This window comes from Gadus chalcogrammus, chromosome 4, assembly GCF_026213295.1.
Source record: "Gadus chalcogrammus isolate NIFS_2021 chromosome 4, NIFS_Gcha_1.0, whole genome shotgun sequence".
Taxonomy (NCBI): Eukaryota; Metazoa; Chordata; class Actinopteri; order Gadiformes; family Gadidae; genus Gadus; species Gadus chalcogrammus.
In genome coordinates, this window is record NC_079415.1 from 34,899,061 (window position 1) to 34,925,367 (window position 26,307).

A 26,307-nucleotide genomic window follows, 5' to 3' on the forward strand; every position below is an offset into this window, starting at 1 on the left:
GCCCTCCCCTTGTCTGTAAACGCTCAGGATGCGCAGCTCCCCGCTGTGACTTGACATGTGTGAGGAGCCAGGGGCGTCCACACGCAGACTCTCCGAGGTGGCGCCGCGCTGCGTGCTGCAGTCTCTGATGTCAATGCCGTCTTCTTCAGAGAGGAAAACAGAGAAAGAGAGAAAGTGATGTTTTTAATAAATCATTTTCACAAAGGTATACAGGATGTACTTTGTACACACTTGTGTATGGTAAGAATTATATTTTGACATTATTTCTAACTTCTATTTGTTGATTATGCATTTTCCTTGTCGCCTCTTTGGATGGTCAAGGGTTAAAGGCTCCTGCTGAGAAGGCAAAATCAAGTACATTCTTAGTTTATCAAGGTCGATTTCTTGCATGGATGCAATGTGTATTACTAACCTACAGCGGGCAAGCCTCCACCAATATCCTCTTCAACCTTGATTGAAATGGTGTCTGGGGTCTGCTGCTTTCCACATAAAGAAGGAAACGCACACAAGACATATTCTTTCATTTTCACAGAATAGCTGTCAATCCCCACTACCGACAGATTAGGCATTTTTACACTTCACTTGGAACGACCTGCAATTTCAATGTCTTCCCTGTGATTCAAGACCCCCGCATGCAAGAATGAGTTCACATCTGAGTGTAGGCTAAAACACTATTAACAATTTACAAGTGCAAAAATGCCAACATATTCTTTATTCTGCTAACCAGCAGTTCCTCGCTGTGACTGGAAATGTGGGAGGAGCCAGGGGCGACCACACCCAGAATCTCTGAGGTGGCGCCGCGCTGAGCGCTACGGTCTCCGAAGGCATCGCAGTCTTCTGCAGAGGGAGAAAAAAAGGAAAAATTAATTGTTTTGATACATTATTTGCATAAAGCGAGGCATTTTGTATCTGTACAAGTTAAAGAAACTCTTTAAATGTACGCAACATTGACACAGAGGGTTTAAAATGTGTACTGCTGACAAAGATTCACAGTTTTGGAGAGGGACGTCTCCTCCAGCCCCCTCCTCCCTAGACTCAAAGCTCAAGTGGTTGGCCAGGTTAAGGACACTCAACGAACACCAGCACAAAATGATCTGATCACAACATGACATGCGAAGCGCAATAATTCTATTTCGACACTAAAAAGCAACAACGTCTCCTTCCCTCTAAGCTGATCTGCTAACATTTATACATTTTGAACCCTTCTGGGCTCTTGAATGATTCCATCTTTGAAATGCAACTCCCAAGTTTAACTTTGGTTTTAGCAGGGTGCTGGTCATGATGCTTTTCCAAAGAGGACCAGGCTTTTTAGCGCAGGTAGAATCAAGTACATTCTCAGTTGATCATGGTTGTTTTCTTGCACAGATGCAATGTGTATTACTAACCTACGGCGGGCAAGCCTCCACCAATATCCTCTTCAAGCTTGATTGAAATGGTGTCTGGGGTCTGCTGCTTTCCACATAAAGAAGGAAACACAGACAAGACATATTCTTTCATTTTCACAGAATAGTTGTCAATCCCCACTAACAACACATTATGCCTTTTCAGACTACCAAGCTGGTTCGGTCGCGGCATGGAACGTCCTGCAATTTCAATGTCCTATGTAAAACTGAGGGGTAAAATCCCCCTTCGTCTTGGAGCTGGCTTTCTCGGTACACCGGAGAAGGAGGGCCTACACACGGAGAGTACGTCTCCTTACAATGGATGCAAAAAAATATTTACATAATTTTTGACTCAAGACCCTCGCATGCAAGGATGAGTTCAAATCTGGGTGTAGGCTAAAACAAGATTAACTCTTTACAAGTGCAAAAATGCTGAAGTATTCTTTATTTTGCTAACCACTTTGCTGACGAAGCATTGTAAGGAAAGTCTTTCTGGTACCTTCTCTTAGATCGACCATCTTTCGTCTGCTTTAAATGCGACTGCATCACCTTCTTTCCCATGATGGTCAGCAACTTGCGGATTTCACCGTCTATCCAGTTACAACTATTCATGTTGATATCGCTGCATCGTCTCTGTTGTAGAGACAATGCAGCAACACCTCTACCCAAGCCTCGCCCCTAGAACCGCAAAGCTGTCTTATCGCATTTACATCAAAATGAAACCGCCAATATGTGTAGGGTCAGAGCATCAACTGGTTGTTATGACACCTTCCAATCAGGATTTCGACCCCTGCACAGCACTGAGACCGCCCTCATTAAAGTTGAAAACGAAATCCGTCTTAACACAGACTCTGGCAAAACCTCAATACTAATGCTACTAGACCCCAATGCTGCATTCGACACTGTATACTTTTGGACAGGTTAGAAAACTGGGTGGTGCTTTCAGGCACAGTCTTAAATTGGTTCAGACCTACCTACAAAATAGGAACTACTTTGTTTCCATTGGCAACTTTGTATCAGAATCAACCATCGTGATGTGTGGAGTCCCACAAGGTTCGATCTTAGGACCCTCTTTATTCAACATCTACATGCTCCCACTAGGGCAAATCATGCAAAATAACAATATTGACCATCATTGCTATGCTGATGACACGCAAATCTATGTATCGCTATCACCAAATGACTATCGGCCCATAGATCTGCTGTGCCAGTGCATTGAGCAAATGAAAGACTGGATGTGCCGAAATTTCCTTCAGCTAAATGAGGATAAAACAGAGATAATTGTATTTGGTGCTAAAACGGAAAGGCTTAAAGTAACCCAAAACCTTCACTCGCTGTCCCTGAAAACCTCAATCAAAGCCAGAAATCTACGGGTTATCATGGATTCTGATTTACATTTCGAAAGTCACATCAAATCAGTTACAAAATCTGCATATTTTCACCTTAAAAATGTAGCAAGACTTAGAGGGCTCATGTCCATCGAAGACTTACAAAAACTTGTACATGCCTTTATCACTAGTAAGCTTGATTACTGCAATGTTCTCCTCACAGGTCTCCCAAAACAAACTCTAAGGAAGCTTCAGCTTGTTCAGAATGCTGCTGCTAGAGTTTTAACAAAGACCAAAAAATTTGAACACATTACACCAATTCTTAAATCGTTACATTGGCTTCCTGTAGGTCAGATAATTGATTTTAAAATCATGTTGCTTACCTATAAATCCCTACATGGTTTAAGCCCAAAATATTTAACTGATATGCTTCCACTACATAAGCCTTCTAGAACACTAAGATCTTCTGAGACCAATCGGTTAATTATCCCCAGAATAAACACGAAACATGGGAAAGCAGGATTTTGCTACTATGCAACAAATAGCTGGAATAAACTCTGAGGATTTAAGACTAGCCCCAACTCTGAGCACCTTTAAAACAAGATTGAAGACTTTTATTTTTGCTTTAGCTTTCTGCTAAATCTTAAATACTTTGCCTTTATTTTACTAAAATGCCTTTTTAACTTTCCCTTTATTTTCTATTTTTTAACTCTTTTGAGAAGAGGTGTATAACGGTTAGAGTCCTGAGTTTGCATTTGTTTAAGGGTTAGAGTCCTGAGTTTGTATTTGTATAAGGGTTAGAGTCCCGAGTTTATATTTGTATAAGGGTTAGAGTCCTGAGTTTGCATTTGTATAAGGGTTAGAGTCCTGAGTTTGTGTGTGGGTGGAATTCCAGAATAAGGCCTTTGGTCGGGGTTAGAGTCCTAGAATCTGGGTTAGAGTCCTTGAATAGGAATTGCATGTCATCCAGAGAGACTGTTGATCTGGGGCCGTATTCACAAAGGATTTTAGGGCTAAAAGTAGGTCCTAACTGGCGAATTTAGGAGTAACTCCTAAAAATAATGGGCGTGTCACTCTTAAATTTAGGACTCCTAACTTTTTTCACTAAGAGCAATTCACAAAGTATTTTAGGCCTAAAAGTAGCACCTAAGTCTAGGAGAGCTTAAAAGTCCTCAAGAGGACTCCTAACTCAGTAAGACCTATTCACAAAGAATCGTAAATGCCTGCGAGACGAAATGTTAGGCTATTAAACTTGTTGTGGAGCTAATCGCAATGCAATAACATCCTCGACTAACAGGAATAATCCGATTAGTCCCGAAATAAAATGTTTGGCCATACTACGTTATTTAGCAACAGGTGCAATGCAACTTTGCAATGCCGACGATTTAAAAATATCGCAACCATCAGTCAGCCGTGCCATAAACTTTCCTTTGGACATTCAACAATTACACAGGATCAAAGCCATTTTCATGGCAATTGAAGGTATGCCCGGTGTGGTCGTTGCTATTGACGGGACGAACATAAAAATAATTGCGCCATCAAAAGACGAGGACGTGTTCGTCAATAGGAAGAAAGTGCATTCCATCAACACGCAGGTTGTTTTTGATGCAAATTTTAACATAGCCTACTGGATGTTGTTGCAAAGTGGCCTGGATCTTCAGCTACCCATGATTCGCGCATTTAATGGAGAGCGGTCTGAGGCAGCTTTTTGAGATGTACCAGTTGGGTGTCATTTGCTGGGAGACAGTGACTATCCAGGCAAGAAGTGGCTCTAGACACCCTACCTCAATCCACAACCGTGAGCACACTTAAAGTATAACATGTAAGTGATTACGCATATTACGCTTAGTCCTACGTGTAAAACACATCGTATTGGCTCTTTGACGCCTTTTATTTGTTGAATCCATATTTATTATTGTTTACTGATTTCTTCCATGTATGCTAGAGCACACAAACATACAAGAAATGTTGTGGAGAGAGGAATTGGGCAGATGAAACGTCGGTTCATGTCCTCCACGGCGAAATACGCCTCACCCCAGTGAGGGCAAGCACAGTCATTACTGTATGTGCCATTCTACACAACCTCTGCAAGCGGAGGAACATGCCACAGCCAGACGATGATGATGATGATGATGATGATGATGATGATGATGATGATGGCGATCAACATGACAATGAATTTGGCCGGCATTTAGGGATCACTTTGAAAACACATTTTAACACCTTGGCACAAATCCGTCAACACTTGTGTAGTTCATAACATTTATTTTCTTTTAAATGTTACGTATTTTTATTGTTTGCTTTCTCTCTCTCATGAACGTGCAGGCTACAACGTCATTATCGTGGTCTGCACAAAATTGTCATCATGCGTGTATTCTGCTAACTGCACTATAACTACTTAATAGGAATTCATTTCTAGCCTAGGCTATTTCCTTGTTTTTCGGTGATTCAGTGGGCTCGTCTGAACAACCAATCACCGAACTGACTGCTTCTAAACTCGTGCACGAGAATTGACGTAATCCATAGCAACGGCGCGTCACTCTTAGTTTACTCTTTGTGATTTATCCTTAGTAAGAGTAAGTCTCAGCGGCTTTGTGAATAACTTTTAAGAAAAAACTCCTACGTAAAATGTTTTAGCGCGAGTTAGGAGCACTCCTAGCGGTAAGATAAAATGCTTTGTGAATACGGCCCCTGATCTTAAATACATTGCACTTTCAATTTTACTTACTAAAAAGCCTTTTTAACTTTCAATTTAATTTTCTATTTTTACCAGAAAGATACACGATCTGATACCAGAGAGAAAGGATAAGGGTTACTAGAATCCGGGTTGGAGTCTCAGAGAAAGTACCAAGTTCCTTTAGGTCGGGTTGGAGTCCCGACGCGGTTACCAGAGAGACTGTTGATCTGGGGCCTCTCAAGAACAGAGCACTGATGCCAATTCAGTGTGTGTGGTAATTTGACTATTTATTATTTTGTCTATTTTGTGTTTATTTAACCCTGAATAAACAGGTCAGCTTCTCATTACCAACTATTGTGGATTATTCAAACTAACCTAATTGAGTTGGCTAGTTGTTCTTAAGAGTAAAACCCTTTTCAACATGAGTAGTACAACAAAATAAGTAAATATCTTTAATCTTTAATACATGCTTGGATCGGCCGGTATCGGTATCGGCCGATGCTAAAAGCTACAATATCGGAATCGGATCGGAAGTGCAAAAAGCTGGATCGGGATATCCCTAATAGTCACTGTCTCCCAGCAAGTGACACCCAACTGGTAGCCTACATCTCAAAAAGCTGCCTCAGACCGCTCTCCATTAAAATGCGCGAATCATAGGTAGCTGAAGATCCAGGCCACTTTGTAACAACATCCAGTAGCCTATGTTAAAATTTGAATCAAAAACAACCTGCGTGTTGATGGAATGCACTTTCTTCCTATTGACGAACACGTCCTCGTCTTTTGATGGCGCAATTATTTTTATGTGCGTCCCGTCAATAGCACCGACCACACCGGGCATACCTGCAATTGCCAAGAAGTTGGCTTTGATCCTGTGTAATTGTTGAATGTCCAAAGGAAAGTTTATGGCACGGCTGACTGATGGTTGCGATATTTTTAAATCGTCGGCATTGCAAAGTTGCATTTCCCCTGTTGCTAAATAACGTAGTGTGGCCAAACATTTTATTTCGGGACTAATCGGATTATTCCTGTTAGTCGGGGATGTTATTGCATTGCAATTAACTCCACAACAAGTTTAATACCCTAACATTTCGTCTCGCAGGCATTTACGATTCTTTGTGAATAGGTCTTACTGAGTTAGGAGTCCTCTTGAGGACTCCTAACTCAGTAAGACCTATTCACAAAGAATAGGTCTAGACTTAGGTGCTAAAATACTTTGTGAATTGCTCTTAGTGAAAAAAGTTAGGAGTCCTAAATTTAAGAGTGACACGCCCATTATTTTTAGGAGTAACTCCTAAATTCGCCAGTTAGGACCTAATTTAGCCCTAAAATCCTTTGTGAATACGGCCCCTGATCTTAAATACATTGCACTTTCTATTTTACTCATTTCTTTGCATATGTTTTCTTTTACTTATCCATTATTACATTTATTGTATGACAATGTTTATATGTGAAGCACTTTGAGTCTGCCCTGTGTATGAAAAGTGCTATATAAATAAAGTTGCCTTGCCTTTCCTAATAGGGGTGCGAAATAAAGCCGGTCAATTACCTCGGTCAGTGTAAACTCGCGGATCACACAGGGGAAAAGTTGGGCATAAGACGGACATATTTGGGAGTGTAAAAACGTTTACTGAATCATAAAGGTGTGGGCTTTCTATGGATCTGTTTTAGAGTTGTAACAGGGGAAGCCTCTCTTTTGGATGGTGAATGAGAAGATGATTTCCAACCTGCACACTCAGCTCCTCGCGGCAGACCAGCCGCTCGCCGCGCTCCAGGCTCTTGGCCGCGCTGTGGTACGCATACAGCGAGTTCAGGGCCTCCACTTCTGACGCGGTGAAGAGGGTGTCATGGCCGTCCACCGCCAGTGGGCCCTCCCCTTTTCCGTAGACGCTCAGAATCTTCAGTTCCTCGCTGTAGATGGACATGTGGGAGGAGCCAGGGCCGTCCACACCCAGACTCTCTGAGATGGCGCCGCGCTGAGTGCTACGGTCTCCAAAGGCATCGCAGTCTTCTGCAGAGGGAGAAAAAAAGGAAAAATCAATTGTTTTGATACATTATTTGCATAAAAGGAGGCATTGTGTATTTGTACACGTGAGAGAAACTCTTTAAATGTATGCAACATTGACACAGAGGGTTTAAAATGTGTACTGCTGACAAAGATTCACAATTTTGGAGAGGGACGTCCCTCCTCCCTAGACTCAAAGCTCAAGTGGTTGGCCAATGGCCAGGTTAAGGACACTCAACGAGACGAGCGCAAGTTTTATTCTGACACTAAAAAGCAACAATGCGTCCTTCCCTCTAACCTGATCAGCTAATATTCATGCATCATGAATTCATTGATGTTTGAGAATGATAAACCAGCTCATGTGGCATCTGTCTTGAAACCCTTCTGGGCTCTTGACTGATTCCATCTTTGAAATGCAACTCCCAAGTTTAACTTTTGTTTTAACAGGGCGCTGGTCATGATGCTTTTCCAAAGAGGACCAGGCTTTTTAGCGCAGGTAGAATCAAGTACATTCTCAGTTGATCATGGTTGTTTTCTTGCATAGATGCAATGTGTATTACTAACCTACGGCGGGCATGCCTCCACCAATATCCTCTTCAACCTTGATTGAAATGGTGTCTGGGGTCTGCTGCTTTCCACATAAAGAAGGAAACAAACACAAGACATATTCTTTCATTTTCACAGAATAGTTGTCAATCCCCACGACTGACAGATTAGGCGTTTTTACACTGCCAAGCTGGTTCGGTCGCGGCTTGGCACGCCCTGCAATTTCAATGTCTTGCCTGTGTATTTTTTTTTTGTGGATTCAAGACCCTCGCATGCAAGAATGAGTTCACATCTGAGTGTAGGTTAAAGCGCGATTAACTATTTACAAGTGCAAAAAATGCCAAAATATTCTTTATTCTGCTAACCACCAGTTCCTCGCTGTGACTGGACATGTGGGAGGAGCCAGGGGCGACCACCGCCAGAATCTTTGAGGTGGCGCCACGCTGAGTGCTACGGTCTCCAAAGGCATCGCAGTCTTCTGCAGAGGGAGAAAAAAAGGAAAAAGTAATTGTTTTGATACATTATTTGCATAAAGGGAGGCATTGTGTATTTGTACACGTTAAAGAAGCTCTTTAAATGTCTGCAACATTTACACAGAGGGTTTAAAATTTGTACTGCTTGCTGACAAAGATTCACAGTTTTGGAGAGGGACGACACCTCCAGCACCCTCCTCCCTAGACCCAAAGCTCAAGTGGTTGGCCAGGTTAAGGACAACCACGAAGTGGTTGGCCAGGTTAAGGACAACACAAACACCAGCGCAAAATTACCTGATCACAATATGAAATGCGAGGCAAGTGCAATAATTATATTTCGACACTAAAAAGCAACAACGTGTCCTTCCCTCTAAGCCAGTGCTTTCAAACCCGCGGCCCGCCGGACGATATTTTGTGGCCCCCTACATGACATCAAAGTTTAGTCACTTTTCCTTTTTTTTGCTGAGTCGCTGCGCTTGCCCAGGGGCCTCATTTATAAAGCTTGCTGCGCACAAAAACCTTGCATAAGACGGAGGTGAAATGTACGTAAGCCAATGGCATGGCTTCTCCCAAGTGTGTGTGCGCTAGTGTTGGCTCGTTCGTTCTCGAACCGGTTCGAATGACCGAGCCTTTAGGACGAACGAACTGATCCGGTTCGTCTCTCTCGTTCGTTCGGTCGTCTCGTTCACCATTCGATTCACCGGAAACTCAACTGAACTGGGAGGAGTCGTTCACGAATCGTATGTTCGTTCAGCCTGGTTTCCGGTAGCGGTAGATCGTATCATGGAATGGACCCCATTGCACGGTTCTCAGATGAGTCAGTCAGACTCAGTTGAGTTAGTGCTACCGGAAACTCGACTGAACGAACGAACAAACAATTCGCGAACGACTCCTCGTGGCGAACTGAATCATGCGAACTGGGTCGTGGAAACGAATCATTGAATCCACCACTAGTGTGCGCTGGAGATACGCCCTTCTCTCCTGTGTGACTCCTCTGATGTATTTCGAGCTAACTGAAGCATCTGAAACGAACCGCTTAGCAACCGAGTTCCTCAAGTTGTGGAGCTTCATATCCCTGAGCATTAAATGTGCGTCAATTTTTCTCACTGCAAACGTTGGTAGGCTATTTATAGAAAATGTCTATGTTTTGACATGTTTGATTGCATTTTATAACTGCATTGGCCTGGATACGTCGGTAGGTGTGTGTGTGTGTGTGTGTGTGTGTGTGTGTGTGTGTGTGTGTGTGTGTGTGTGTGTGTGTGTGTGTGTGGTGTGTGTGTGTGTGTGTGTGTGTGCTTGTCTTCCTGTGTGTCCAGTGGGAGAGGAAATATCGACGGTGTGAAAGAGTGTTTTGTATCAAGTTGAGGCAGACACATAATGATTGAAATGTATACATCATGAGATAAAATCATGCAATACATTTAGGAAATTATTACATGCATCTCCTATCAAAAATATTCGACCCTGGAAGTTTAAACAAATCAGTTTCTCTGCCGCAATCATCTGCCCGCCTAGGCAGGGCTCCAGACAAACTTTTTCCTTGGGTGCACTGGTGCGCCTAAATTTTAAATTTGGGGGCACCAGCTCGTATTTATGGTGCACCCAAGTTGTTAGTTGTTGAGAGGGGGGGGGGGGGGGGGGGGGAGGGGGGGGGTGGTGACAGCGTCTGGGCCCCCGGGCAGCTGCACCGGTTGCACCGTCGATATTTACGCCACTGATTAATAATATTTTGACCATTAAATAAATGCCTTCAGTAAGACCTGGGGGGTATACCACGAACCTCGCTGAACATACCCGGCAGTAACAAAAGTGTCCGTTATGTCCGTCCGTGATGTGTCCTGAAACATCTCTGGACCAGCGGCGACATAATGGGCGTCTTATCACTATTTGGCATTGTGAATTTGATTTTAATGAAAGCACAGCAGGAGAGAGCTTTTCTCTGCCTGCTCCTTCAATTAAGAAGGAGGACAGCACAGCTACGTCCGATCTGTATATTTACCCCCACCGCCACCGCAAACAAGAGGAATTTAAATGCGAGTCCGCAACCAAGACTGGTGGGAGAGAGTGGTCTCCCTTAAGAAGTATTTTAACGTTCAGCCTGCAAAAGTACTAGTAGTAGCCTACTCATCTACAGTTATCTCGGACGCACGCGGACACTACGATACGCGAACACGTCATTAATAAACACCCATGTCCCGTCGCTTAGCAACCGGACACGCTTACCGGACTACTTGCGAACAAAGACGTGAATCAGGCAATAAATCGATAGTTACGAATGTAACTACGGTTCTATGAATCCTGGATGACCGCCAGAGGCGGTGCTTAAAGCACTGGATCTCCACCTCGCGCATGCGCATTTCGAGTACCTAATAACAACATAGTCACCTGTGACCCCCACGTGACACCGGGAAGGCTATATCTTCCGGTGTCATTAGAGGATCTGTTCCTAGAATCTTCTCGCGAGAACACAAGGATTCTGAGTGACTGAACGCTCTGGCGGTCATCCAGGATTCATAGAACCGTAGTTACATTCGTAACTATCGTTCTATTTCATCCTTACTGACCACCAGAGGCGGTGCTTAAAGCACTGGATGACCCATACCAAAAAGGTCACAAAGAATCCAAAACCCCCCTCACTCATTGGAGGTAAGAGAGCTTGGCAGTAGGACCACACTCATCGGGTGGGGACTGCCGACGTTGACTCGGTAAAACCTTGTAAAGGTGCCCGGTGACGTCCATGATTCCGCGGCACCGATCGACTCCAGGGGTACACCTCTTAGTGCAGCCCACGATGTCGACACGCTTCTGGTGGAGTGGCACCTCAACCCGGATGGCGGGGGGCGGCCACTGGCCACATAGGCGTGTTTAATGGCGTCGACGACCCAGTGGGATAGCCTCTGTTTAGACAAGGCAGAACCTCTGTTCGGGCCACCGTGACATACAAACAGTTGCTCGGACTGCCGTATACCGGCCGTAGCAGCAATGTAAGCCCTAAGCGCCCGCACCGGGCATAGCATCTCGGACTCATTCCCCTCAGATGGGGAGTTAAAACGTGCCAGCTGGTTAAAATAGGTGCGTGAAAGCACCTTGGGCAGAATAACCTCCATCTGTTAGCATACTGTGCTCTGGTAGATGGTGCCCTGGCACTCAGAATGGTATTCCTGACGGCTTCAGTGCAAACATTCAGCAGTGAGTCGGGCCCTGCAGCGGCCAGGCCCAGAGCTGGAGGCGACGGGGATCTGGGTGCCAAATCTGGCCCCCCAGCTGCGAAAGGAGGTCCTTCCTGCAGGGGAGGCGCCATGGAGAGCTGCAGCAGAGCCTGCGCAGCAGTGGAAACCAGAGTCTCCCTGGCCAGTAGGGGGCCACCAGAAGTAACCTGTGACCCTGCAGAAATACCCTCTGGAGTGTGGGGAGAATCAGGGGCAGCGGTGGGAAGGCATACAGAGGACTCTGTGGCCGGTCGTGAGCTAAGGCATCGTGTCCGAGGGGGGCGGTCACCTCCGTCCAGGAGAACCAGAGGGGGCAATGTGCGGATTCCTCTGATGCAAAGAGGTCTACCTCCGCCCTGCCAAAGAGACCCCACAACGTCTCCACCACCTCCGGATGAAGCCGCCACTCCCCCGGTGGGGGCTTCTGCCGCGATAGAAAATCTGCGACCTGGTTCCTTTGCCCCGGTATGAAGACCGCCCGTACGCTGGCCAGGCGGGGATATGCCCAGGCCAACAAGTTCCGAGATACCCGGAGTAGCCGTGAAGACCGGGTCCCCCCTTGGTGGTTGATCTGGGCAACAGCTAACATGTTGTCGGATCGAACCAGCACATGCTTGCCTCTCAAATGAGGCAGAAAATGATTGAGTTCTAGCTGTACCGCCCTGAGCTCTAGCATATTGATGTGAGCGTGGTTCTGGGCCGGCCACTGCCCTTGGGCAGTCCTGCCCTGCCAAACCGCGCCCCATCCTGATAGGCAGGCGTCTGTTGTGACCAGCTCCCGACGGGATGGAATGGTGCCCATGGGTACACCCACAGACATATACGACCTCTTTCTCCATGGGGACAGAGAGAAGAGGCACTGCCGAGACACTCTGACCTTTCGGTGCCTGTGCCACTTGGGGTCGAAGTGGAGGCTGTTCAGGCACATCTGCATAGGGCGCAGAGACAGCAAGCCGAGGGGCAACACAGCTGAGGCAGCTGTCAGCTTGCCCAAGAGCTGCAGGCAAAAAATGAATGGTACCATCCTGCCATACCCAAAGCGGGGTAGGCAGAGGAGGATGTCGTTCACACGCTGAGGTGACAGATAGGCCCTCATAGCGTCCGAGTCTAGGACCATCCCCAGGTATGCGACCCGTTGGGATGGGTCCAGGCGACTCTTCGCAAAATTCACCGTCAGGCCAAGCCGGGCCACGTGCAAGAGCAGCCGAGCCGTGTCCCGGGCCGCCTGAGACTGGGAAGGTGCACAGATCAGCCAGTCGTCCAAATAAGGCAGGTCCTTAGTGCCCTGCTTCTGCAGGGGTGCGGGAGCTGCCGCCACCACCCTGGTGAATACCCTCGGAGAGAGGGAGAGACCAAAGGGAAGTACCCTGAATTGAAAGTGCCGGCCGCGACAGGCGAACCGGAGGAAGTGCTGATGGCGCGGTGCAATTGGGACGTGGAAGTATGCGTCCCTTAGGTCCACCGTGGTGAACCATTCTCCCCTTGCGACCACCCGCAGCGTGTCGGAAGCAGTGAGCATGTGGAATGGCAGGACCTTCAGGAACCGGTTGAGTCCCCTCAGGTCGAGAATTGGGCGAAACCTGCCATCTTTCTTTTTCACGAGAAAATATCTCGAGTAGAACCCTCTGGGGTGCAGCAGAGGATCCACTGGCTCGATTGCCCCTTTGGCCAGGAGGGTGGACAACTCCTGGTCCAGAGCTAAGGCCTCTGCCGGGTTGTTGACGACAGTCATTTTGACCCGGCTGAAGGCTAGGGGCCGACGTCGGAACTGTAACTCGTACCCTTGGGTCAAGGTGGAAACCACCCAAGGGTCTGAAGTACAGGCAGCCCAGTAGCTAAGCTGCTGATGGGAAAAAACTCCCGACGACCGGCCCCGAGGGCCTAGTGCCTACCCCCCCGGCCTCCTGAGGCTCTGGGGGGGCGTCGGTTGGGTTGTGGGTCATGGGGCTGCCAGGAAGGTAGGCGTTCGGGGGACCGAAAGCCATCCGTTGGCGGTTGTGCAGCCCGCTGGGACCTTCGTAGGCCACCGGAGTACTCAGGTGGCTGAAAACAACGCTGGGGGACTGCCGAGGGGCCCCCAGGCCTGCTAGGAGCGGACACACTCCTATTTAGGCCTGACAGTTACTGCCTGTTCTGCCTAGCTCGGGCAGCCCCCTCCAGTGCTTCCAGGGCAGCTGACCCAAAGAGCTCCCCTGGTTCCACTGGCACCGCACGAAGGACCCTCCTACATGTCTCCGTCAAGGGCGACTGCGCAAGCCACACCTGGCGGCGAGTCTGCACGAGGGTGGACATAGTGCGCCCTAACTCCCTCGACATGAGGGCAAAAGCCTGCAACGAGGCGTCACTCAGACTCTGCAGCGGCGGCTCGACCTGGGCCTGCTGCAGAGAGGTCGAAAGACCCAGCAGCAGGTGGGAAAGGGAGTTCCCAATACGACCCATGCGCGCCGCTGCGTCGTAGGCCTTTGATAGGAGGTCATCTGTGACCCTGCACTGTGGCCGAGGGCACCTGGCATTTGGCCTCAGAGCCTCATCAGGAGCCAGAATCAGGGAGGCGATGGCAGGCTCGACTGCCGGCATGCGGACCAGCCTAACCTGTGCCGCATTCTGCATGGCAGCCAAGGTCCGGGCGTCCGACGTCGAGTGGGACAGGGCCCTAGTGTCCCTCCAGCAAGCATGGAGCTCCTTCAGATACTCCTCTGAAGGAGGGACGGAGAATGTGGCCGGGACAGGGTTGCGCCTGAAGAAGGCGCTGGCCTGGGCTGACTCCGTCTGCGCCGCGTCAAGCTGCAGGCGAGCCAGAGCGGTCCGCAGGACGGCCGCCATGGAGGTGTCTGCTGCACCCTGCAGGGAGCCTTGTGCCGAGGAGCAGGAGGCCTCATCCAACGTGTGGGAGGCATCGCCCTCGGTCATAGTCTCATTAAAGAGGTTAGCCGAAGCCGCCAGAGAGAGGGCATCGCTTTCAAATTGGGAGGAGGGAGGGCCGGGCTGCAGCCCCGCCAGCCCCTGACCAGTCCCAGGCTGAAGGGCCAGGAGGAGGGACCGGATTTGCTCCATGTCGGACGCCAATCCGTCCACCCTAGCAGCAAGGCCGCCCCTTGCCTTCTTTTTGGGGGGGGCACCCATAGCCGCAGCCCCATCATGCCGCTGCCGCCCTCTCGAACGACCGGGCTGATCGGGAGGGAGGCTCATTAAAGCAGAGGGGTCGTTGGCTGCTGCCCGATTCTCCAGCTCTGCTAGCCTAGCCACTCTGAGCACCCAAGGCAGGAGGCTGCAGTTCATGCAGGCGCTGTCCGTGAGGCTCTCCCTCAGATGCCCGAGACCGAGGCAAGGAGGGCAACTGTCATGGCCGTCCTCAGGCTCAAGAGGAGCCGCACAGGCGACACACAGGTGGGCCATTATAGAGGTAGCCACCGGCAGCGTACTGGGAGCGGAAGCGAGAGCACTTCCCTCGTCAGAAAAAATGAAAAACCGAAACTAATTAGCCTGAGCGTGATCGCTGCTAGTAATTATCAACCAAACAAGGGGTAATTGCGGCGTTAACGGGAGCGGGAGCGAGAACACTGCCTTCACCAGAAAATTAAGTTGACCGATATTAATTAGCTTGAGCGTAAGCGCTGCTGCTAAACAAGGGAGAAACCAAACAAAAACGTTACTGGGAGCGGGAGCACTGCCTTCACCGGTAAGTTGTAAGGGCTAAATAAATTGATGGTTAGAACAGAGCAAAGCTAACGGCTAACACAACAAACAATAACAGAGCAAGAGGCGAACGAGTGCTGGGAGCGGGAGCGAGCACACTGCCCTCCCAAACAAACGCCGGCCACTCTTCTTATAGTTACTTTCACTAAGTATCTGTATGAACTAGCCACAGCCTCTGGAGGACGGGTTATCCGCAGCTCCGACCTTGGTCACGAGGCTGCACGTAGCCAGTTGTAACAGCTTCCTTCCTTTCTCAAACAAAGATTCAATACGGTACCTGCGCAGCGAGAAGATGTAAGAAACAGATCCCCTAATGACACCGGAAGATATAGCCTTCCCGGTGTCACGTGGGGGTCACAGGTGACTATGTTGTTATTAGGTACTCGAAATGCGCATGCGCGAGGTGGAGATCCAGTGCTTTAAGCACCGCCTCTGGCGGTCAGTAAGGATGAAATAGAACCACTTTCCTTGACAGCGGTCAAGTTCAGTGTGCATAAAAGTACCAACGGAGCTCAGTGGACCAATTGCGAACTACTGCATATTTGTACTTTATTGTGGAATACTTGATGCGGCCCAGCCTCACCAAAACTCTACCTCCAGCGGCCCCCAGGTAAATTGAGTTTGAGACCCCTGCTCTAAGCTGATCAGCTAACATTCATGCATTATGAATTCATTGATGTTTGAGAATGATAAACCAGCTCATGTGGCATCTGTCTTGAAACCCTTCTGGGCTCTTGGCTGATTCCATCTTCGAAATGCAACTCCCAAGTTTAACTTGTGTTTTAGCAGGGCGCTGGTCATGATGCTTTTCCAAAGAGGACCAGGCTTTTTAGCGCAGGTAGAATCAAGTACATTCTCAGTTTATCAAGGTCGTTTTCTTGCATAGATGCAATGTGTATTACTAACCTGTGGCGGGCAGGCCTCCACCAATATCCTCTTCAAGCTTGATTGAAATGGTGTCTGGGGTCTGCTGCTTTACACATAAAGAAGGAAACAAACACAAGACATATTCTTTCATTTTCACAGAATAGTTGTCAATCCCCACCACTGACAGATTAGGCGTTTTTACATTGCCAAGCTGGTTCGGTCGCGGCTTGGCACGCCCTGCAATTTCAATGTCTTGCCTGTGTATTTTTTTTTTTGATTCAAGACCCTCGCATGCAAGAATGAGTTCACATCTGAGTGTAGGTTAAAACGCGATTAACTATTTACAAGTGCAAAAATGCCAAAATATTCTTTATTCTGCTAACCACCAGTTCCTCGCTGTGACTGGACCAGTGGGAGGAGCCAGGGGCGACCACCGCCAGAATCTTTGAGGTGGTGCCACACTGAGTGCTACGGTCTACAAAGGCATCGCAGTCTTCTGCAGAGGGAGAAAAAAAGGAAAAAGTAATTGTTTTGATACATTATTTGCATAAAGGGAGGCATTGTGTATCTGTACAAGTTAAAGAAACTCTTTTAATGTACGCAACATTGACAGAGAGGGTTTAAAATGTGTACTGCTTGCTGACAAAGATTCACAGTTTTGGAGAGGGACGTTTCCTCCAGCACCCTCCTCCCTAGACTCAAAGCTCAAGTGGTTGGCCAGGTTAAGGACACTCAACGAACACCAGCGCAAATTGATCTGATTGCAACATGACATGCTAGGGAAGCACAATAATTCAATTTGGACACTAAAAAGCAACAATGTGTCATTCCCTCTAAGCTGTTCAGCTAACATTCATACATTATGAATTCATTGATGTTTGAGAATGATAAACCAGCTCATGTGGCATCGGGCTTGAAACCCTTCTGGGCTCTTGACTGATTCCATCTATGAAATGCAACTCCCAAGTTTGACTCGTGCAGGGCGCTGGTCATGATGCTTTTCCAAAGAGGACCAGGCTTTTTAGCGCAGATAGAATCTAGCATCAGCCTAGAATCTATGCTGCCAAGAATATACTGTATCAAAGAACAAAAATACTCAATGAGGAAAGTAAACACCATCATTTTTAAAATGGGGCTGCAAAGACTTTAAGGATAGCTGTGTGCCTACAGTATGCGTTTCCAGGTGCTCCGTCTGGCAGGCAACATCCCTTGCGAGAAGCTGCTGAATGTAAGCACTTGATGAGCTGGCCTGCTTAGAGAGAACAAAGTAAAATCAGTACTACATTTTTTATGTTGTATATAGTCCAGCAGCAAGTTGTAAGAAGATATAAGATAAGCATGTTTAGTGAATTACATTAGCCTAATACTAAAATTAGTTATATGAAATGATATTACATCATTGATTTGATAACATATTTTAAAGTTAATCAACTCAATACCATGACATCAAGCTCTGCAGAAATCTGCTAATAACCCTTTGATTTGAATCAGGTGTGAAGGGGAAAACATGCCTATAATAGTGTGTTCCAGGTACACTTTTTTGCCCATAAATAACCAGGTATAACTGGGAGTACAAGAGGGTAGAAGGGGGCGAAAACACGGGTTGCCTGGAACGCACCATATGTATTTAGGATGAGTTTAACAGGTCATTCTCCTCATCAGTAAAACGCTAGAACTACTGCGGTCCAGTGGCCGGTAGAATACAGTTGTATTCGTTTGTTGTATGGTGAGCAGACATTGTTAAACATTGCATTCCCCTGGTATCCAAGCAGTAGAGATCATTGCCTGTACCCCCTTTGTTGAATTGTGCCCATTCTCGTATGATGCCCCTTGCTTGCTGAGGTGCACACTCGAGTTACAGTGCGTGTATTTATAGTTATGAATGGGCGGCAATGTATTAGTCCGCTGTCCTTTCTTTAATAGGTCCATGGTATTTACACACATAACCAGGGCTGTAGTGGTCAAATTGGAGGTGGGTAAACTATGAATTTTGTGATCAGACCAACCTCGACACAACGCAACGCAAAGTGTTGCGACTCTGTAAGGCTAACCTGGCTATATTCCATTATGTTATCAATTAAAGTCATATTAAATCAATCATTGACATTCAATGAATGTGTTTGTAGTTTATTCAAGTTATTCAAATTTCAACAGTAAAGAAAAGTATGTGTAGATTAAGAATTATCTATATATGGCATGTGTGTATGTGTGTGTATTCGTATGCATGCTTTTCACAGTAGTGCCCAGAGGGCCTCCTTGTCCTCCACGTCAGGTCCTGCCTTGCAGGGGCGTGTTCTGGGGTTCATGGCTCCCCTGTGCTTCACCAGCCAGGACTTCACAAACTGTGTTGGATTGAACTTTGTGAGTGGTGGGCCATTCAGTTAAATAAACATCAGGGACGAAACTGTGACCATGTGCAGACTGCATCTCAGGGAGCACACTATGATGTTCATTAAGCCGAACCCCCTCTCACAATCAGCAGTGCTAACTGGAAAGATGGTGGATATTCAGGAGTGGTGCAAGGTTTTCTGGAATAATGCTTGAGTTATCCTTGAAATCCCTATAGCCTTCTGTCTGAACCTTTGGGCAAGTTGTTTCACCTTGGATTCCCCATACGGTTCCTCTAGGGGAACAGGCCAGTTTGCTGGTTAAATAACTTTAAAGAAAATAAATAATAAAATAAAAATATTTATAATATATAAAATAAAAATATTTATAAATATTTTTATTTTTATTGGTTTAACCGCCAACCGCCCGAATTTAATCAAAATATATTTTTTGTGGCGTCATCCGCCCGATCCACGGTTTAGCCGCGGAGTCCACGGCTGCAACCGCCAACCTCGCATCTGCAAATTGAGGCTTTAACATAGCGACCGAGCTATAGCGAAGTTGATAAGCCAAAACCGAAGTTTGATATGGATAGTAAAACTCTGACTGACTTTCACTCATTTTGACATGGGCAGTACAAGGATAGCATGACTACGCATTGGCCAATCTGAATGCTCGTAGTCATTCAATAGTTCGTCTAGTAAAATGTATATATAAATCACAAAAACAACTCATGTGAATTGATCATTGATCATCACTTGAGGCCTTTTTCGGGCATCTGATGGAGTGGGAGCACTTGAAGGTCTCTTTAAAAATCACCTGACATCCATGGCTAATTAATGACAGGTAGGCAGGCATGATAATCCACAACGCGTAGGGCCATGTGTTTACATACTTCCTGTTTACATATTTTCCTGGATCCTGATTGGTGTCGCCGCCGCAGCCGCAAGGCACTGATTGGAGGGTCACAGACTATAATAGCATGGGCCTACAGCGCAGATGAAAATGATTCAGGCCCCGTTTGCACGAAGGGAAAACGCAGATATTTCCACGCGGTTTAGCCTCTCATTTACACGAAAACGCAGTTTTTGTTACAGAAAACGATCATTTCTAAAAACTCCAGCCAAAGTGGAGATTTCTGAAAACGCCGGTTATGTCGTGTCAACGGGGAGGAACAGGGTTTTAGGTTCTGAAGCGTCACATTATGCGCCAGGAAATGCTTAACGTCATATGAGCGCCCTATGTTTACAGTTTGTTTGTCACAGGAAGACGCTCGTGTTATTCGTTGTTGTTGATTCTGAGGATTCTGATTGGCTTGCACGGCTTTATCCTTCTCCCTACTAGAGTTTAGATTCTCTGCCCGAGCCAGAGCCAATATTTCCCACAACTATCCTCGGGCCGGGCCTTTGATCGACGATTTTTATTTATTTTTATCATTGGTTTATTGGCCTAATCTGAGGAGAAATCTATGCCATAAACAGTAATATTATAGGCCTTTATTACACGGGTCTTCTCAATGCCGTGGAACGCTCCGTTCACTTGCATGGGTAGTAGTCCGGTGACTTGTCAAGCCCAGCGTCTTCCGTTGCTGAGCGACATCACCGTCTTTGCGGACAAATTATTTCTCTGCTGATCAACACTAAGAATGCTGGTAACGAATAAATTGTAAAAAGACACACCATGTGAAGTTATTTTTTTGTTTTGGCAAGTAGCCCTGTAATAAACGGGATAATGTATAGAACGTCGCCGGTCATTGTCGAAAATAATCCCCTTCGGGGCGAAGCAAGACACCTTCGCTGCCCGTCGGTCGTTGTACTGTTCGCCCTGTCGGGGCTTATTTTCCCGATAATGACCGGCGTTCTATACATTATCCCTTACATATATATTTAGCAGAGTAGGCCTAGTAACAAATGTGTACAAAGTTACATATGTATTAAAAAAAAAAGTCGGGTTGAAATCGGGCTCGGGCTCATTATTACGGTTAATGTGTCGGGCCGGGCTCGGACAGAACGTGCACGGGCTCGGGCCGGGTCGGGCTTGATTTTCTGTGCCCGATCTAAGCTCTACTACACTGCCGCCCATACGTTTGGTTATAATGGCGCTCGACGGCGTATTTATTCGTTTTGATATAAACGACAACTTTTTGGAAAACGATGCTGTGTGCACAATGTTATTTTGAAAACGGAGGGGGGGAAATATTCGTTTCTATAAATACCCTGCTACGTATAAACGTGGCCTCAGACTACAGCGTTTTTTTGTTCAACAATATGAAACTTTGTCTTAGGTGTTTTAAAATGATACCACATTTTTTCTGATTATTCCAACGGCAGAATACAAGGCACAGGGTACTTTGAGGTGCGTAAACGCCACTTAGAGGTAAGTAAACGCTATTTAGAGGTGCGTAAACGCTATTTCCTAAATTCCAGAGGTGCGTAAACGGCGTTTACGTGCGTTTACCCTCCACTACAGCCCTGACTCCAATGACTACATAAATACTAAATAAAGGCAATAAAGGTAAATACTCCCTTAGAATGTCAGACACCGTCCCTCTCTGTAATCTCTGACCTCAAACAAGGACTATAATTCTTGCACCTTTTGCACAATACTGTACAATTCTTTCTGTACAGTGCTGTCTTCTATGGATGTATGTGTATGTATGTATGTATGTATGTATGTATGTATGTATGTATGTGTGTGTGTATGTATATATATATATATATATATATATATATATATATATATATATATATATATATATATATATATATATATATATATATGTGTATAAGTATAAATACGTATATGTGATAGTATATATATATGTATGTATATATGGTCTTGTATCTATATTTATATTGTCCTTAAATTTGTTATTTGTTTTTCTTAGGTTGTATCTTTTATCTTTTGTGTATGTATGTGTATTTATGTTGCATGTATATGTATATATATATATATATATATATATATATATATATATATATATATATATATATATATATGTATATGTGTGTGTGTGTGTATGTATATATATGGATATGGATATATATATGTTATATTTTATTCTTAATATTTATTTATTTATTTATTTGTATATGTATATCTGGAGTTCGTGACAAAAATAATTTCCCTCTGGGATTATTAAAGTATTTATCTATCTATCTATCTAACAATGATGTTAAGGTAGTCCATCAACTCCTTTGTTTTATCCACTGAATCCAGATTTAAAAGGGTGCGCATACTAAAAACTGATTCTCCAGCTGATCCAAGCCTCCGGTACAGAGTCCTCCTTTGCCTGGAATAGCGCCCCCACTGGAGAAGTACATGTTTTACAAGTCTCTCTTTCTCCACACTCACACCTGCCATCTGGGTGTTTGCCAATCAGAGCCAGCCCACTCCTCAGCCCACAGTGTCCAAGCCTCAGTCTTGTGATTGCTACATCATCTTTTCTCATACACCTAAAAGTGCACCTATCTTTCTTTACATTTTCCTGTATTGAAAAGTACGCCCTTCCCTTCCTTTCCTTCTCCCAAGAATTTTGCCACCTTTCTTTTAGAGCCCTGTTTATTTTTTCCATGTACTCGGGTGCCCCATATTGCAGATGAATTTGCACTGTTTCCTCCTTCACCGCCTTCTTTGCCTCCTCATCCGCCTCCTCGTTCCCTTTCACACCCACATGAGCCGGCACCCAGAGAAACCCCACCTCCCTCCCCGCCTTGTAAATTCTGAACAGAGACTGTAGTATTTCCACAATTAAATCCGGTCTGGACTTGGATTTTCCTTCTTTTATTGAATTTAAAGCTGCAGCTGAATCACTACATATTATTGAATACCCCTGTTTATTATCCTCCACCCATCGTAAGGCCCATAAGACTGCCACCATCTCTGCTGTGAATACTGACATATGATCTGAGACTCTATGCCCTATTCTGTACCCGATTTCAGGAATGCTAATACCCACTGCTACTTTACCACTCTCACGCTCCTTTGACCCATCAGTGTAAATGAGTAGATGGTCTCCCCATACTTGTTGCTGCCAGACTTCTATCTCTTTTACTACACCCTCTGACATCCTTGATTTGCTTATACTCATAAACTTTAGGTCAACACAGTCTGAACCAGATCTGGGATCAGCCACGACGGAGCAACTGAGCGACACACTGGAGGACAAACACTAACATCCCTACCAATTTCCTGCGCCACTGATTTAAGATTTTCTGCAAAGTTAGTTTTAGTTTTTCTGATTCCCATAAACTCCCAATGATCACTCAGCAGGTCTTTTGTTGGCAACACTTCCCTTTGTCCTTTGAGCTTCATTAGGTATTTCAAGCCAAGTTTATATCTTCTTAATACTAGCGGCATCTCACCCATTTCTATTAGTAATGCTGCTATTGGAGTTGTTCAGAATGCTCCACAGCACACTCTTAAGGCTTATGCTTGGACTATGTCTAATTTGTTTAACACTGAAAGAGCTGCTGATCCATAAACCATGCATCCATAATCAATTGCTGATCTTATCATTGCTCTGTAAATCAAACCCTGTCCGACTTGTTCTGAACCATGTAGGTCGACCATCATTTAACACCACTAGCTGTTTTTGTCTATAAACTCTTCTACAATTTTCCCATTCCTATTTCTCTTCTTGCTTCCCCACAGATCATTATGTGCATTAAAATACCCAACCCACACCATTGGTTCACTAATCCTATCCAAAATTTCCTGAAAATGAATCTCCTCCAACTTGATGCAGGGGTTATACAAATTAACAATGGAGATTTCCCCCCGGTCCGTCCACACTTCTGTGACAACACATTCCAACACTGTATCCATCTCCATTTTTCTAGATTGAACTCCATTCTTAATAAAAGTTGCACACCCCCCTCCTGCCGTACTCTCTCGATCCTTTCACACTTATGTCCCGGAATTCTAAAATCCAGTCTTGGTTTCAACCAAGTCTCCTCAATGCAAATTAATTCTGGCTTTTCCTCAAGCCCATCCAACATTTGTTTAAACTCTTGCCCATTTGCAACCAGACTCCTGGCATTCCACTGCATTAAATAAAACGTAACACAAAGGACACTAATCCCCATCAGAATCCCCATGTGTACTTTCCATTTCCTCTTCCTCATTATCATCCAAGCTTGGATGTTGACCTCCATTTGACCTTTGATCTTCACTCTCCTGACAGTAGGTAAACTCCCATATTTCCTTAGGATTTATTCCTTTGAAACCTAGCAGCCTTTCTGCAGCAGAAGCAATTTCTCGCGCCACATCAGATTTTTTCTTTGCCAATAATTTAACCCTCCACATTGCTTCAACCATGAATGCCAGTAGCCCTTTCTTGCTTATCAAAACTGAATCATCATTTACAGCTATAGCATGCCCCTTTGCAACATCTCTTGCGACAGCCGTACTTTGACTTTGACTGCCCACCCTGCTCTCCTCCACCCTTCTGGCTGCCTCTGCATACGATATTTTGTTTTCCTTCTTTATTCTTTCAACATTTTCTGCTTTGACATAGTTTTGACACCCCCTAAAGGAAGCCAGGTGATCACCCCCACAGTTACAACACTTCACAGGTTCCTTGCACTCTTTTCCATCATGATCCTTGCTACATCGTCTACACCAGTGGTTTTCAAACTGTGGGGCGCGCCCCCCCTGGGGGGCGCCAGAGTTCTTCAGGGGGGGCGCGACGTGAGAAAAAAATAAACCCGAAGAAAAACCTGAAAGTCGATGATTCAAATCATCAATCGTACTTCAACTGTAGAAGTAACCTAACTAAATCAATTTTCAACCGTTTATCTTCGTGCAAACCATTTAACAAATCTACACACTTGTATCTTCAATAATATCTAAACAGAATTTCGATATCATTTAAAATTTCTTCAGAATCACAGTTTTAGTTTCATAGCGCTTCGTTTTCAGCTGTTTTCATTGAAGACGTCAGCCCATTCTGATACACCTACTTCTAGACATCGTAACTCATTCATTTTTCAACCGTTTACCATCGTTCAAACCATTGAACAAATCTACACACTTGTATCTTCAATACTATCCAAACGGAATTTTTATAGCATTTATACTTTTTTCAGAATCACAGTTTTAGTTTCAAACCGGCATCGTTTTCAGTTGCTTATAATAATTTAGGTCACCATAGCACAGTGTTGCCAACTCTTCAGTAGGGAAAGTAGCTATTGGCTCTCCTAAAAGTCGCTAGAAGTCGCTAGATGACGTCTTCGCCTAATTTGCATAACCGGAAGTAAAAAAATATATATATATATATATATATATCAACCCTCCTCCTTTATCCGGGCTTGGGACCGGCAAAAGTGACCAAAAAGGGACACTATGGCGGAGTTACATTTTTTTTTATATATTTTTTTTATATTATTTTTATTTAATTAAGTTTGGTTTGGTTTTTAACTTTATGGTCCACTTAGGAGCCGAACAAGTCACAGTAAAACATTGACATTTTAAAACATAACATTTTTTGGTAAACAATTATACATTAACAATCTAAATGGACCCACTCTTGCAGAGATAGTCCTTCTAACGTTTTTTTTTTATTGTTTTTATTTTTATATGTTTTTATTATTTTATTTTATTTTTCTTAAGTCAACCTTATGGTCCGCATAGGAGCCTATAACAGGTCACATTTAAACATGAACATTTTTGAACATAACATATTTTTTTATACAATATATATTAACAATCTAAATGGCAGAGTTAGGCCTACTCCAGACCTCCCTCCACAAGCTCACAGAACCAGTGAGTCATCGTCACTCTGGTCACCGTCAAGGCTCTCTACTGCAGGTTCAGCTGTAGGAGCTACCTTGAACGAATAAGCAGATGATGTTCCAAAAAGCTTCAATACATGGTCAGGCAGCTGGTGCTCAAAGCAAGCATCCCCTGACAGCTTTAATCCATATCGGATGTACAGGATTGAGTTTAAAGTCTGCAAGGACATCCGGTTCCTGAGTTTGCTTTTTACCACACTCATCTGGCTGAACACTCTCTCAACTTCAGCATTCGAGTGTGGCAATGACAACACAGACACAGCAGCCATGGCAAGTTCCTGAAATGGGTTGATACCAGCTGCGTCCCTGAACTTCCAGATCTCACTCCAGAAGCCTAGTGTGTTTTTTTTCTCCATCCAGTCACTGAGATGGATGGCACGCCATTGCTGGACAATCTTGTCGATTACTTCAGGTGCATAGCCAAGGAGCTTGGCTATTTTCACCATTTCTCCAGGGCTCTTGCTGCATTTAAGAGTTTCCTCTACATTGAAAACTGACATGTATTTCAATGTCTCAATGTTGTCCGGCAGTCTCATCCTCAACTCATTTGTGAGGGAGATGGTGAAGGCGACACACCGTTTTCGGACATTGTGTTCATTGTCAGGCGCGAGGTGGAGCTCAGCTGCCTTTGAGTCAAAAAGGTAACCAAGGTATGGTATTGGACTGATGTATCCATCTATTGGCCCTTTGAGAACATCAACCTTTGCCGATGGATTCAGGACCCTGCTGCTCACAGACTTGATGAGGCCTACCAAGCTGTCAAGTAGCTTAAGAGGATCTACCTGCTCTCCCTCAAAAGCCTTCATGGCCAACTGTACCTCACCCAGCACTGACTTCAAAAAAGTCAAGTACAAGATATTTTGAGGATCACTGTACATGGAGTGTAAAACCTCAGCCATGTAGCAGTGTTCACTGGACTTGGTGACCTCAAAATGCAGCTTAAGCTCCTCCCACTGGTCCAAAATGCGTGACACTGCGGGTTCAATGGAGAGCCAACGTGTGGCA

General features: G+C 45.3%; 1 protein-coding gene across 1 annotated transcript; it reads right to left on the reverse strand.

Moving 5' to 3' along the window:
- Window positions 1-445: 445 nt before the first annotated feature.
- On the reverse strand, window positions 446-18,121 carry LOC130381441 (uncharacterized). Its single transcript, XM_056589071.1, has 8 exons — window positions 17,349-18,121; window positions 16,564-16,676; window positions 16,220-16,283; window positions 8,301-8,413; window positions 7,954-8,017; window positions 7,112-7,395; window positions 1,386-1,449; window positions 446-837 (listed from the first exon to the last, which is right to left on the reverse strand). The coding sequence occupies exons 4-8, from the start codon at window positions 8,325-8,327 to the stop codon at window positions 683-685; spliced, it is 594 nt and encodes a 197-aa protein (XP_056445046.1). The 5' UTR covers window positions 8,328-8,413; window positions 16,220-16,283; window positions 16,564-16,676; window positions 17,349-18,121; the 3' UTR covers window positions 446-682.
- Between the last annotated feature and the right edge of the window lie 8,186 nt (window positions 18,122-26,307).